Below are 14,036 nucleotides of genomic sequence, written 5' to 3' on the forward strand. Positions count from 1 at the left end.
CCACTGCACTCCAGTCTGGGCGACCGAGTAAGACTCCAACTCAAAAAAATAAAAATAAAATCCATCAAAGAATTAGCCAGGCATGGTGGCACGTGCCTGTAGTTCCAGCTACTTGGAAGGCTTGAGCCCAGCAGGTTGAGGCTGTGGTGGCTAAGTGTGCCACTGCACTCCCGCCTGGGTGACAGAGTGAGACTCCAACGCAAAAAAAAAAAAGGAATGGATCATCGTAAAGGTTTCCATCATCTTTGTGTTGTGTAGGCTGAGGAGAAAGAGGGTCGATATTACTGTCTCGGGCAGAAGACAGTCTGTGTGTAAGTGGACCTATGAAGTTCAAACCCATGTTGTTCAAGGGTTGACTATGTTCATATCTCCTGTGTTTTTCACAAGCATTGGATTATGGACAAGCATTTTCTTGTCATTAGATGTATATTTTTCCATTGTTTCCAGATGAATAGTAAATGAAATTCATCTGAACAGTGAAAGTTTACGTGTTTCTAAACATCCTTTGTGTTAGCATGTGAAGCAAAATCCAAGACCCTTCCTGTAACTGTAATGTAGAGATGATAAAAAATGACCTTTGGGCCAGGTACAGTGGCTCATGACTATAATCCCAGCACTTTGGGAGGCTGAAGTGAGAGGATTGCCTGACCCCAGGGGTTTGAGACCAGCCTGGGCAACTTGGAGAGACCTCATCTCTATAATAAATCAAAAAATTAGCTGGGTGTGGTGGTACATGCCTGTAGTTCCAGCTACTTGGAAGGCTGAGGTGGAAAGATCACCTGAGCCCAGCAGGTCGAGGCTGCAGTGGCCATGAGCCTGCCACTGCACTACTGCACTCCAGTCTGGGTGACAGAGTTAGACTCCAACTAAAAAAAAAATAAAAAAGAAAATGGCCCTCAGCCTTGGGAGAGATTGTTATTCAGCCTTTTTTATCTTTTTTTTTGAGTTGGAGTCTCCTCTGTCTTCTGTCTTCTAGGGATGTCATCCAGTGGCTGGACGGGATCCCCCGGGTAATGCATGACAGTATCAGGTAGTAGCATGAGCCAAGTGCCAGGTGTCTGGCAATCCAGACTTGCAGGTCTGGTGGAGGAGGCGGCACAGAGGCAGGTGTTGTTGGTCACGGCCTGTTCAGGGAACAGTAGAATGCTTCACCAAGGAGAAAAGTTCAAGTTAAAACTGCTGGTGGGCTGGGTTGGTACCACACTGACAGGGTTTGGAATGTCACATGTGGAGACTGAGGCCTTATCTTATGGGCGGTTGAGATTAGGGTGGGTGATATCTGCAGAGCTGATGAAAGACAGGCCCAAGTGAGGCTGGAATGCAGAAAGGACCTCCCGTTGTTATTTGCCAGTGTTCAGACACAGCCCTGTGAGCCCTGGGCAAGTGTTATTTGGGAGATTGGAGATGTTCCCTTGTTCTTTCAGTAAGCATTTAGGAGACTTTGCTGGGGGCCAGGTCCTGCTCTCATGAGTATTCAGGAGGTTGTATGTCCGGTGATCCAGTTGTGTGATAAGTGAAGTCATAGTGGGCATCAGGTCTAGTGGCTCACGGAGGAAGGGCAATTCCAACAATTCATGAGAGAAGGGGAGAATCCAGTCATTAGCAAAGCAGGGAAGAAGACAATTTGAGCTTGGGAGAAATGATGCCTTACTGGTGGGGACAGAAGGGGGCGAAGGGGAATGTGGCTTTAGAAAAAACATGTTGTATACCTAACCCTGAATTGTACCCCACGTCTTTATAATAAAAAATATAAATACAAGGAAAAACACGATGCATTTCCCTTTATGCCATCCAAGGCAAGAGGGAACAGTTTGACATCTGGGTAGAAATATCTGGGAAGTGGGTGGTGATATCAATGATCTCATGGAATATTACAGGAGTTCTTAACTCAGAAGAGCTTGATTTTTTTTTCTCTTTTTTGAGTCAGGGTCTCCCTCTGTTCCCCAGACTGCAGTGCAGTGGCACAGTCCTGGCTTACCATAACCTTAACCTCCTGGGCTCAGGTGATCCTTCCAAGTTGGCCTCCTGAGTAGCTGGGACTACAGATGCATACCACCACACCTGGCTAATCTTCTTATTTTTTGTAGAGGTATCGCTTTGTTGCCCAGGCTGGTCTTGAGTTCCTGGACTCAAGCAGGCCTCCTGCCTGGGCCTCCCAAAGTGCTAGAATTACACCGAACCTGGCCCAAGAAGATCTTGAATTTTAAAAACCATGGGTTAGGCCGGGCTCAGTGGCTCAGCCTGTAATCCCGCGCTTTGGGAGGCCAAGGTGAGTGAATTGCCTGAGCCCGCGGGTTCGAGACCCGCCTGAGCAACTTGGCGAGGCCTCATCTCTACAATAAATCAAAAAAATTAGCTGGGCATGGTTGCGCATGCCTGTAGTTCCAGCTACTTGGAAGGCTGAGGCGGAGGATCGCCGGAGCCCAGCATGTTGAGGCTGCGGTGGCCAGGAGCGGCCACTGTGCTCCAGCCTGGGCGACAGAATGAAACTCCAACTCAGAAAATAAAAATAAAAACCATGGGTTAGTTGTTACAGTCAAACTAAAAATATTAATTGGTGAAAGATGAGACAAAGGTTGGGTTTGGTGTTTTCTCTCCAGAGGATTGGGTGATACTCACCTGAGGCTCACGGCTTGTCAGAGCCTTATGGTAACACCGTAGCTGAAACGTGGCCCACACTGGCAGCAGAGGAGAGCTTATCTATGTCTCAGGAAAGGTTGAAGCAACCATTAAGCTCCACATCCAGAAGAAACAGGGCTTAGCTGCAGATGGAATATAGAATCCAGGCAGTTGGCCCTGGCACATCAAGGAAAAGCGTACATACCCTGGCCCCATCCTTAGCTCCATCCTAGTGCTTGTGGTACGAAGGCACCTGGGCTCCCGGCTCTAGCACAGCCTCATCGACTCTGGGCCAGTCCTGTCCTTCTTTGTGCCTCTGTCCCTGTCTCCCTGCCTGGTCAGAAGGAGATGTCTGGGCCCTGGAGAGGAAGATGCTAGAATTTCTCAGCTATGAACCACTTGCAGCGCCTGAGACAGAATTTTGAACAACTTGAGATAGATTGTTATTGTGTGCCTTCTCCTGTAGGTGACATTAACTACCAGGAGTTTGCTAAGAGACTCTGGGGTGACATCTACTTCAACCCGAAGACGTAAGTAGAGCATGGAATGGGACCTTGGGGCATGGCCCACATTCCCAGTAAGCAAGGACAGGTAGAAAGCTCTAAGATTAAGACCCAGAGCTACCTCTCCTCTGGGGGTTGGTGTCCCAGGCTCGCATCTGGGCAGAGGTCGTTTCTCTTGTGGGCTTCCTAGTTCAGTTTAGGTCCGCCAGAGGGTTCTAACCATGTCCTTTCAGGAATCATGTTTGGAAACTCTCCAGCCACACACACATTCCTCCCCTGGGCTCTTGTCAGATTTAGAATTTCCGGACTCCCCTGGGGTCACACACCTCCTTTTCCCTCCAGGGTCACTCAGAGCTCTGCTCTTTCCCTTTAGGCGTAAGTTCACCAAAAAGGCCCCAACCAGCAGCTCCCAGAGGAGCTTTGTGGAGTTCATCCTGGAACCCCTGTATAAGATCCTCGCTCAGGTGAGTGTTGGGTGCTGAGTTCAGACCTGCCCTGCCAAGCACCACATGGAAAAGCTGCTCCACACCGCCCTGTTCTAATTGCTAAAGGATGAGGGTGACTTTTCCAGTTGCTGATAATGTCACCTTCGGGGTCTAGACCACCGCAGTGCTCTAAGTGCTGTTGAGATCAGAGGAAGTAGAAAAGGACAAAAGCTAGAAGAGGAATAACCTAGAGAGCTGTGGACAGATCTTGGCTGTTAGACGAGTGCCACACTTCAGAACGAAGCATTGCCGTTCCAGGAATTTAAGTTACAGACATAATTGTGCTTACAAAAATAACTGTTACTTACAGAAGTAACTGTTTATTATAGCATTGTTCATAACAGCAGTAAAAGAAAAAAAAAACTGGAAATAAGTTCAACACTTATCAGTGAATTCTGTTAATCAATATGGTTGCTTGCATTGTGGTACATCCCATAAAATGAAATATTTTGCAGCCATTTAAAGAATGGCTGTGCGAACTTGGCTTTCATGACTGATGCACTGAGAAGTGGCAAGGCTATAGTTAAATATGTGGAATGCTGTGAAGAAAAGAATATGACATTACGTTTATACAAATGTATGCTCCTTCAAAGACAGAACTAAGAGGGTAAAAACATTGTGCAGGAATTTTCATACATACCTTTCAAAGACAGTGATAAAACATGCAAGTGTCTGGCCAGGCATGGTGGCTCACGCCTGTAATCCCAGCACATTGGGAGACCGAGGCAAGAAGATTGCCTGAGCCCAGGGGTTCAAAACTAGCCTGGGCAACTTGGTGAGACCTCATTTCTTTAATAAATAAAAAAAAATTAACCAAGTGTGGTGGCTGCACCTGTGGTTCCAGCTACTTGGAAGACTGAGGCAGAAGGATCACTTGAGCCCAGCAAGTCAAGGCTGCAGTGGCTGTGAGTGTGCCACTGCAATCGAGCCTGGGTGACAGAGTGAGATTCCAACTAAAAAAAAGGAAAAAAAAATACTGGTGTCTAATAAGAACGAGGCACAGTGGCCACACACACACAGAATGCGTGTGGCCATTCCAATAGACAGAACAGCAGAACATAGCAACAAGACAAAAACATTTATTAGTGCTGAAAAATAATTAGTGTCTCATGCCAGACTGGAATGGATTAATAAAAGAAATTTATAGGCTCTGCCTCGGTAGAGACCTTGAGTCTGCTGAGGGTGATTTAGCTTGGCCCTGCCCTGACAGGATGTGCTGCTCGGTGACCTTTTTTGGTTCCTTCCAGCGTGGTGATACTCTAAATCTGAGAAGTCTCTGAATTCAGAGGTGAGGGATTTCCTGAGTGGGATGAGATGCTACTTTTCCGACACCAGGGGGCAGCACTGGCAGTAATCCATGAGTGGTTTACTGGCAGGTGTAGGGAATTGACTAAGTTGGCTTCCCCGGGTTGGGTGGAGGGGTGGGTACCAAAGAGGCCATGAGCAAGGTGTGATGACTCAAGCCTGTAATCTCAGCACTTTGGGAAGCAAGGTGAGAGGATTGCCTGAGACCAGGGGTTCGAGACCAGCCTGGGTAACTTGGTGAGATCTCATCTCTACAATAAATCAAAAAAATTAGCCGGGCGTGGTAGTGCATGCCTGTAGTTTTGGCCACTTGGATGACTGAGGTGGGAGGATTGCCTGAGCCCAGCAGGTTGAGGCTGTGGTGGCTGTGAACATACCACTGCACTCCAGCCTGGGCAGCAGAGTAAGACTCTAACTCAAGAAAACAAAGAGACCGTGAAACCTTGTCCTCTGGAGTGCCATACTGGGCTATCACTGCAGTTGACGCGGTGTCTGGTCCCCTCACAGGTTGTGGGTGATGTGGACACCAGCCTCCCACGGACCCTGGACGAGCTTGGCATCCACCTGACCAAGGAGGAACTGAAGCTGAACATCCGCCCCCTGCTCAGGCTGGTCTGCAAGAAGTTCTTTGGCGAGTTCACTGGTAAGGAAGAGCTCATGGACTTGGCACTGCGTCCTCGTGTCAGGGATCAGAGGCACCTAAAAAAGCCACAGTCTGGGATGCAGAATACTGTGATTTTTCCTAGCTGCTTTCCTAGTGGAAGGTACCAGGAATTCTGTCCTGAGAACCAAAAGGAATTGAATGTCCCTGCTAGGAGACCGGGAGGCAGACTCTGAGATTCTGGAATATTTGCCTGGGAACAGCCAAGGAAGGTGCGTGCTTGGGTGGTGTGAAACAGGGCAGAAATCACTGGGCTAGTGCTTGGGCAATTCAGTTAGTACACAGAAGGCAGTGACAGGAGAAAGAGCGCTGAGCTGGTGGGAAAAACCTAAGTCGTGATCATGGCCTGGGCCTGGCCAGGTGGGATGCCCCGGGCCAGCCACTTACTTCTTCTGTGACTTCTATTTCTCACATGTAAATAAAGGAGGTGGAAAGGGAAGATCAAGGGTCTTCTCAGCACACTCTGATTCCGAGTCTGGTGGGAATGCAGAGTTTAAACCCCCAAGGCGCACACAGTTGTAATAACCCACTCTGGCCTGCCCGGCAATCTGACACATTAAGGATCAATGAGAGGCAGACATTAGCTGGGCTCGGTGGCTCAGCCTGTAATCCTGCGCTTTGGGAGGCTGAGGTGAGTGGATTGCCTGAGCCCGCGAGTTCGAGACCTGCCTGGGCAACTTGGCAAGACCTCATCTCTACAATAAATCAAAAAATTAGCCCGGCGTGGTAGCGCGCACTTCTAGTTCCAGCTACTCGGAAGGCTGAGGCGGAAGGATCACCAGAGCCCAGCAGGTCAAGGCTGCAGTGGCCAGGAACGGCCACTGCACTCCAGTCTGGGCGACAGAGTAAGACTCCAATTCAAAAAAAAAAGAAAGGCAGACATGCTGGTCCCAGTGTGCTGGTGGTGCTCTCTCTTGTTGGTTTATTAATCTATTCAGAAAACAAAGTACTTACTGAACAGAAATTTGTGCAGTGTTTCGCAAAGGAAAGAGTCAATTCTGGGATTGTTCTACATAGATCTAGAAAGAAGAGGTGGGGTGCTTATGTAGCCCAGTGTAAGTGCCCAGTAAATGCTTATATTCAATCAAAGTTTATGGATCGATGTGCTATAAACTTTTTGTCAGCTGAGTTAGAGGAACCATATACCACTGAGACCCACTCTGTTTTGGCATCAGTACGTCTCCAGATCTCTTAGAGCACACTCCCCGAAGCAGACCACCCCGAGCTCCCTAGAGCCCCAGTGCCATGGCTTTAGGGCTCAATTCAGTCTCCTCCCTTTTTGCTTCCTGACCCTCATTAGTGGGTTCCGTGCTGCTCCCCAGAGCATGAGTGTAATGGCTTTCCCTTTTTCCCCCAGGCTTTGTGGACATGTGTGTGCAGCATATTCCTTCCCCCAAGGTGGGCGCCAAGCCCAAAATTGAGCACACGTACACTGGCGGTGTGGACTCCGACCTCGGCGAGGCCATGAGCGACTGTGACCCTGATGTAAGGGAACGTGGCCCCCTGTTCTCTGGCTCTTCCCCTGCTTGGAGATGCTGACTTCTGGCCACGGGAGTAATGCCTTCTCTCCATCCTCGCCTGCCCTTCCCAGGAGCAGAGATAGGCCTGAATTCAAAGCCTGATGTCTCTGCTATAGTGGTGTGACCTTGGACACGTTGCTCATGCTTTCTGAGTCTTAAGGTCTTGATCCATAATATGAGGATCATAGAAAGTGACTTCTGAGAATTAAATAAGATTAAGGAAGTGTTACAGAAGTGCTTAGCATGGTTTCTGGCAGACAGTAAAGATTCAGCAAATGGGAGCTAATCTTTCAGTTGAAATTTTGTTGTTGTTGTTGTTGTTGAGTTGGAGTCTTACTCTGTCACTCAGACCAGAGTACAGTGGCCGCTCCCAGCCACCGCAGCCTCGACCTGCTGGGCTCCAGTGATCCTTCCGCCTCAGCCTTCCAAGTACCTGGAACTATAGGCGCGCACTACCACACCCGGCTAATTTTTTGATTTATTGTAGAGATGAGGTCTCGCCAAGTTGCCTAGGCAGGTCTCGAACCCATGGGCTCAGGCAATCCACTTATCTCAGTCTCCCAAACCACGGGATTACAGGCTGAGCCACCAAACCCGGCTGAGAATTTTTTTTTTTTTTTTTTTGAGTTGGAGTCTCACTCTGTCACCCAGACCGGAGTGCAATGGCCGCTCCCGGCCACCGCAGCCTCGACCTGCTGGGCTCTGGTGATCCTTCCACCTCAGCCTTCCAAGTAACTGGAACTACAGGCGCGCGCTACCACACCTGGCTAATTTTTTATTTTATTGTAGAGATGAGGTCTTGCCGAGTTGCCCAAGCAGGTCTCGAACCTGCAGGCTCAGGCAATCCACTCACTTCGGCCTCCCAAAGTGCTGGGATTACAGGCTGAGCTACTGAGCCCGGCCTTTTATTTTTAAAGAAAAGTTCTTGAACTCGCGAGCTCGTGACCCGCCTGGGCAGCGAGACCTCATCTCTACAATAAATCAAAAAATCAGCTGGGCGTGGTAGCGCATACCTGTAATTCCAGCTGCTCGGAAGGCTGAGGCGAAAGGATCGCTGGAGCCCAGCAGGTTGAGGCTGCAGTGGCTGGGAGCGGCCACTGCACTCCAGTCTGGGCAACAGAGTGAGACTCCAACTCAAAAAAGAAAAGAAAAGAAAAGTTTACGGTGGCCGGGAGCGTGTCACTGCCCTCCAGCCTGGGCGACAGAGTGAGACTCCAACTCAAAAAAAAAGTAAACTTGAGAAAGAAGGGAGAGAGAAAATTAACCTCCCCAAGGTGGGGGAGGGGCCAAAATGAAAATTTTAAGTTCCATCTTCATAGGTGCACTTGGGGCAAGTAACCTTGTCAGTAGTGCCAATCTGCCATCCTAATCCTGTTTCTCTTTCCCAGTGTCCTCATCCTGTCAGAGAATGTTTGTGCTGTGCCCGAGTCTCCTTTTAACCCTCTTTGGAGTGAGGGCCTAGAGTGTGGTCTAGGATTCTCCCAGGAGAGCCTCCTCTTCCTCTCTCCTCATAGAGCTTATGTCCTCATTATCAGGGAGGCAGAGACAGTAGCACTTCCCCAGAGGGCAGGTATGGTTAAAGCTGCACTCTGTTCCCTCCTCCAGGGTCCCCTGATGTGCCACACTACTAAGATGTACAGCACGGACGATGGAGTCCAGTTTCATGCCTTTGGCCGGGTGCTGAGTGGCACCATCCACGCCGGGCAGCCTGTGAAGGTGCTGGGGGAGAACTACACCCTGGAGGACGAGGAGGACTCCCAAATCTGCACCGTGGGCCGCCTCTGGATCTCTGTGGCCAGGTACTGCCCGCCAGACACCTTGGGGGCAGGCCTTGGTCTCTGTCCAGGGACTGTCCTCAAGGAGCTACCTGGCTGGTACAGGGTGGGGTACGATGCCCTCTCTCAGCAGATCTGTTCTATTCTGAGCAACTGAGACTGCTTGGGCCATAGGCAGCTGCTGCCGGAGTGACACCAAGGGTCATACCTTTACATCTTGGATGACTACTGTGGTCCTTTAGAACAGGATTCAGTCCTCTCTTTATTTCCTTTTCTGGGTTCCTTAAGTCACAGCTTTCATGTTTCTTTTCAAAAGAAATGGTTCCCACCCTCTGCCGACTCCTCTTAGACCAAGGTAGAAGGCTTTGCTAGACCCTGGCCGCATCCTCATCTGCAGAGTCAAACTCAGCTTGGGCCACTAGGCTGCTTGTGAGTTCATGAATTTGATGTCTCAGTTGACAGGTGAAACCCAGGCAGTACTGGGCCCTGCGGTGGCTGCTCTCTCTGCCTCAATGGTCGCTTTGCCCTACTCGCTGAAAGGCAGGCAGTACTGCAGGGCTGGGAGGGTCGAGGTGTTTCCTGTGGGGTTTTTTTGGGTTTTTTTCGAAGTCTTACTGTGTCACCCAGACTGGAGTGCAGTGGTACGCTCACAGCCACTGCAGCCTCGACCTGCTGGCTCAGGTGATCCTTCCACCTCAGCCTTCCAAGTAACTGGAACTACAAGTGTGCACCATCATGCCCAGCTTCTGTGGGCTTTTGTTGTCCATCCCCTGTTTGCCACCCTGGGCAGTGGCTTCCTGCCAGAAGTGTCCCATAGGGATGGGAGTTCCCCTGTGTCCTCATAGTGCCTTGTGCCTTTCTCTCAGCACACTCAGGCGTTTGTACCTTCATGTGCTTGTGGTTTCATGGTGGTTTGCTGCCTCTCTCCTGCTAGAACGTATCTGTTTTGCTCAGCCCTTCCCCAGCTCACAGCAAGCACTCAGTAGAGCCTCACAGATGATGCCCTAAGCTCCCTTGCTGCTCATTGGCTGTTGCTCCAGGTACCACATCGAGGTGAACCGTGTTCCTGCTGGCAACTGGGTTCTGATTGAAGGTGTGGACCAGCCCATTGTGAAGACGGCGACCATAACTGAACCCCGAGGCAATGAGGAGGTAGAACTTGTAGAGAGGCTGGCTAGGCTATCTTATGCTAGAAGGTCATAAGGACACACACAAGCAATGAGCAGCGGAACTGGCAGGGCACTTGTCCCGGGTCATGCCCGCTTCCTGGTTCCAAACCTGGCATGGACTCCACCTTCTAGATCTGGACCCCCCCCCCGCACTGATTCAGATGCTAGGATTCGGGGTGCCTTTTATTCTTTCCCCTTCTTTGTTCTGCCGGGACACTGAATCAGGTTGCCCCCAACTGCATGTAGCCCCAACTAGGGAACACAGTGGTCTGATCCTGAGCCTGTCGTCAGCCCCTCACTCTGCCTTTGGGGTCTTAGGCTCAGATCTTCCGGCCCTTGAAGTTCAATACCACCTCTGTCATCAAGATTGCCGTGGAGCCTGTCAACCCCTCAGAGCTGCCCAAGATGCTGGATGGCCTGCGCAAGGTCAACAAGAGCTACCCGTCCCTCACCACCAAGGTACGCTGTGGCCTGTGGCAGCTGCCTGACCAACTTGCCCTACTAACTAGCCTGTGCTGCACGCCATTTCACATCTAGCAGGTATCTCTGATCCGCCACTTCTGGCAACCCGTGTCAGGAGCAGTCCTGGCCTGTGGCTGTCAACTGAAGGCAAGACAAGACCCATGTTTGTGTGTGTGTGTACACGTGTGCACACTTGTATGCACACATATATGCATTTTCCCCAAATGCCTTTCAGATAGGAAAAATATTTCTTGGAGAGGACACTTTGAATTGATTTTCTAGAAAAGATAGAAGGGAAGGTGAGTTACTCTGATCCTTGACTAAAGGCTAGCAGCATACCTTTCTGGGCGACTGTCCAGAAGAGCTGAAGGGCTAGCTTATGTCCATGAACATAGGGTAGGGTTTTCCCTAAATGGCTACGATGAGAATTAAATCATGACCCCATACCCAGTAACACTGTGCTGAGTAGCCCCTGGGGTCTTGAGGACTGACTCGTCAGTGGGTGCTTCCCATTGGGCCTTCTTGGAGAGGCTGGAACAGATGCTAAGTAGTAGCTGCTTTGAGCTAGGCATGGTGGCTCACTCCTGTCATCCCTACACTTTGGGAGGCAGAGGCAGGAGAATTGCCTGAGCCCACAAGTTCAAGATCAGCCTGGGCAACTTGGTAAGACCTCATCTCTACAGTAAATGAAGAAAAATTAGCCAGGCATGGTGGCACACACCTGTGATTCCAGCTACTTGGAGGCCAAGGTGGAAGGATTAGCTGAGCCCAGTAGGTTGAGGCCGTGGTGGCCGTGAGTGTGCCACTGCCCTTCAGTCTGAGCAACAGAGAGAGACACTGACTCAAAAAAGAAAGTAGCTGCTTTGAGAGGCACCACCTTCCTTTGAGTTCTGGCCTTGTTTTTGTCTATTCTGGCACAAGAGTCTGGACCATGGTCACCAGGGCTGTTGTGTTTCAGGTGGAAGAGTCTGGCGAGCATGTGATCCTGGGCACCGGGGAGTTGTACCTGGACTGCGTGATGCACGATTTGCGGAAGATGTACTCAGAGATAGACATCAAGGTAGGGCAGTGCCAGACCAGGAGATGGGCTCGCTCTCCGTCCAGACTCATCTCACAGTGACCAAGTTCTTGATTTCCTGGGTATGCCGAGGGAAGAGCAGGCACTCAGAGGGCTCTGCAGTGAAAAGCGAGGTCTGTTGCTCCTTGTATGGGAAGGCTTTTGAGACCACTTTGCCTCCTGCCAGTGTCATACATTTAAAATCAAGACTCCCTGGCCAGGCTCGGTGGCTCAGTTTGTAATTCCAGCACTTTGGGAGGCCGAGGTGTGTGGATTGCCTGAGCCCGCGGGTTCGAGACCTGCCCGGGCAACTTGGCAAGACCTCATCTCTACAATAAATCAAAAATTAGCTGGGCGTGGTAGCACGCACTTGTAGTTCCAGCTACTTGGAAGGCTGAGGCGGAAGGATCGCCGGAGCCCAGTGGGTTGAGGCTGCAGTGGCCAGGAGTGTGCCACTGCACTCCAGCCTGGGCAACAGAGCGAGACTCCAACTTAAAAAATAAAAATAGAAATAAAATCTAGACTCCCCTCCATCTTTTTGCTCACTTCCTTCCTCCCCCTCTTTGCTTTTCCCTCCTGGTCTTGCCTCTCCCCCTTCCCCTGGACCTGTCCCTCACTTCTTACCACCTTTCCATCCTTTCTGTTGCTTTCTTATCTCTCCCTTGCCCCCTCTCGCTTCTCCCTCCTGGTCCCTCCCACCCACTTCTCCCCCACTTCATCTTCTCTTTTGCTCCCTCCCACTTAAGAAAAAATAAAAAAATTAAATAAAATCAAGGCTGGCCAGGCTCAGTGGCTCAGCCTGTAATCCCAGCATTTTGGGAGGCCGAGACAAGTGGATTGCCTGAGTCCACGGGTTCGAGACTCACCCAGGCAACTTGGCGAGACCTCATCTCTACAATAAGTCAAAAATTAGCTGGGTGTGGCAGCGCACGCCTGTAGTTCCGGCTACTTGGAAGACTGAGGAAAGGATCGCCGGAGCCCAGCAGATTGAGGCTGCGGTGGCTGGGAGCATGCCACTGCACTCCAGTCTAGGCGACAGAGTAAGACTTAAACTCAAAAAAATAAAGTAAAATAAAATCAAGACTTCCAAGCCAAATTTGCTCTTAGTCCCTTGTTAGGAAAATAACTGCACAATTCACCCCTCTGGGGACTAGGGCCAGGATGGATGGCCTCAAGGAGAAAGGGACTAGCACTCCTAGAGATTTCACCCCTCAACCAACCAGACATTGGTTGGTCTCCTCTCTCCCGGTTGGGATGCACATTTTCTCCAAGGCTTTGTGGTGCTGGGGGTCCCTCGATGCCCCTTTTACACCCTTCTGCTACTGTGCCCAGGAGGGACTGGTGCTAAAGAAATGCATGGGTTTCCTGGGCAGCAAGCATGCAGGGCTTCAGAGCAGAGCTATGCACCCAGCACTGGGGTTGGGAGTGGACAAGGCTTGCCAGTGGGTCCCATGTGCCTGCCCTGCTAGAACCCCAGGAGTTGCTCAGTGGACAGTGTAGATGACTGAGTGGATGCTGCAAGCTGCCTTGCAGGTGTCATTAAGACTGGTGAAGGCCCTAATTGATGCCTCGCCTATTCTCGACTCCAGAGCGCAATTCCCATATGTTACACTGCTCTCCTGGACTTTGCAGCAATGCTGTGGTCGGCTCTGCTGATCTGCTCTTGTTCTTGTCACTTGTACTGATGAAGGTGGAAGGCATTTTCACGGAGCCAGTGTCAGGGGAGCTTCAGAATTCCCTTAGGAAGAAGATCGCCCTTCCCACAAAATTAGACCTCGCTCTGACAGTTTCTTTTCTGTTTTCCAGGTGGCTGACCCAGTTGTCACATTTTGTGAGACGGTGGTAGAGACGTCCTCCCTCAAGTGCTTTGCAGAAACTCCCAATAAGAAGTAAGCTGGGAGCTCAGGGTCCCTGGGCCTGGCAGCCTCAAGGACACTCCTCTGCCATCCCCCACCTCCAGCCCAGCCACAGGTGCTGTGGAAGTAGGGACCCCTGTGTCTTAGAATGGGGGTGTTTGGGATACTTGGCTTTTACCCCAGCCTTTCATCCCATATGTCTTTGGACACAGTGCTATGAAATTTCTTGCCTCAGGCGCTCCCAAGAGGCATTTCACGATTGTCACTTCTCTATAAAGTGACCATCTTAAAAGTTTGCTACCCGGGCGCGGTGGCTCAGCCTATAATTCCAGCACTTTGGGAGGCTGAGGCGAGAGGATTGCCTGAGTCTTGGGGTTTGAGACCAGCCTGGGCAACTTGGTGAGACCTTATCTCTACAATGAATTATAAAAATTAGCTGGGCGTGGTGGCATGCGCCTGTAGTTCCAGCTACTTAGAAAGATCACCTAAGTCCTGCAGGTCAAACCTGTGGTGGCCGTGAGCATGCCACTGCACTCCAGCACTTTGGGATGCCGAAGCAGGAGGATTGCTCCAGCCCAGGAATTAGAGACCAGCCTAGCAACATAGACCATTCCTTTTTTTTTT

At 50.5% G+C, this 14,036-nt stretch overlaps 1 protein-coding gene across 4 annotated transcripts in view; it reads left to right on the forward strand.

Annotated features, from left to right (window-relative positions):
• Window positions 1–14,036, forward strand: part of EFTUD2 (elongation factor Tu GTP binding domain containing 2) — a 46,693-nt gene that overhangs the window by 28,775 nt on the left and 3,882 nt on the right. For all 4 annotated transcript variants that reach the window (XR_002481889.1, XM_008056537.1, XM_021711589.1 and 1 more), the window contains 9 exons: window positions 3,086–3,149; window positions 3,496–3,586; window positions 5,420–5,555; window positions 6,931–7,058; window positions 8,699–8,892; window positions 9,909–10,020; window positions 10,356–10,496; window positions 11,458–11,559; window positions 13,363–13,445. Coding sequence is in view for 3 of the 4 variants with exons in the window: in XM_008056537.1 (XP_008054728.1) it covers window positions 3,086–3,149; window positions 3,496–3,586; window positions 5,420–5,555; window positions 6,931–7,058; window positions 8,699–8,892; window positions 9,909–10,020; window positions 10,356–10,496; window positions 11,458–11,559; window positions 13,363–13,445 (1,051 nt within the window). In the remaining variant the exon portion in view is untranslated. The remainder of the gene's footprint in view (window positions 1–3,085; window positions 3,150–3,495; window positions 3,587–5,419; window positions 5,556–6,930; window positions 7,059–8,698; window positions 8,893–9,908; window positions 10,021–10,355; window positions 10,497–11,457; window positions 11,560–13,362; window positions 13,446–14,036) is intronic.

The sequence above is a fragment of the Carlito syrichta genome, unplaced genomic scaffold, assembly GCF_000164805.1.
Source record: "Carlito syrichta isolate Samal-C Ts95f unplaced genomic scaffold, Tarsius_syrichta-2.0.1 Scaffold302391, whole genome shotgun sequence".
Lineage (NCBI taxonomy): Eukaryota > Metazoa > Chordata > Mammalia > Primates > Tarsiidae > Carlito > Carlito syrichta.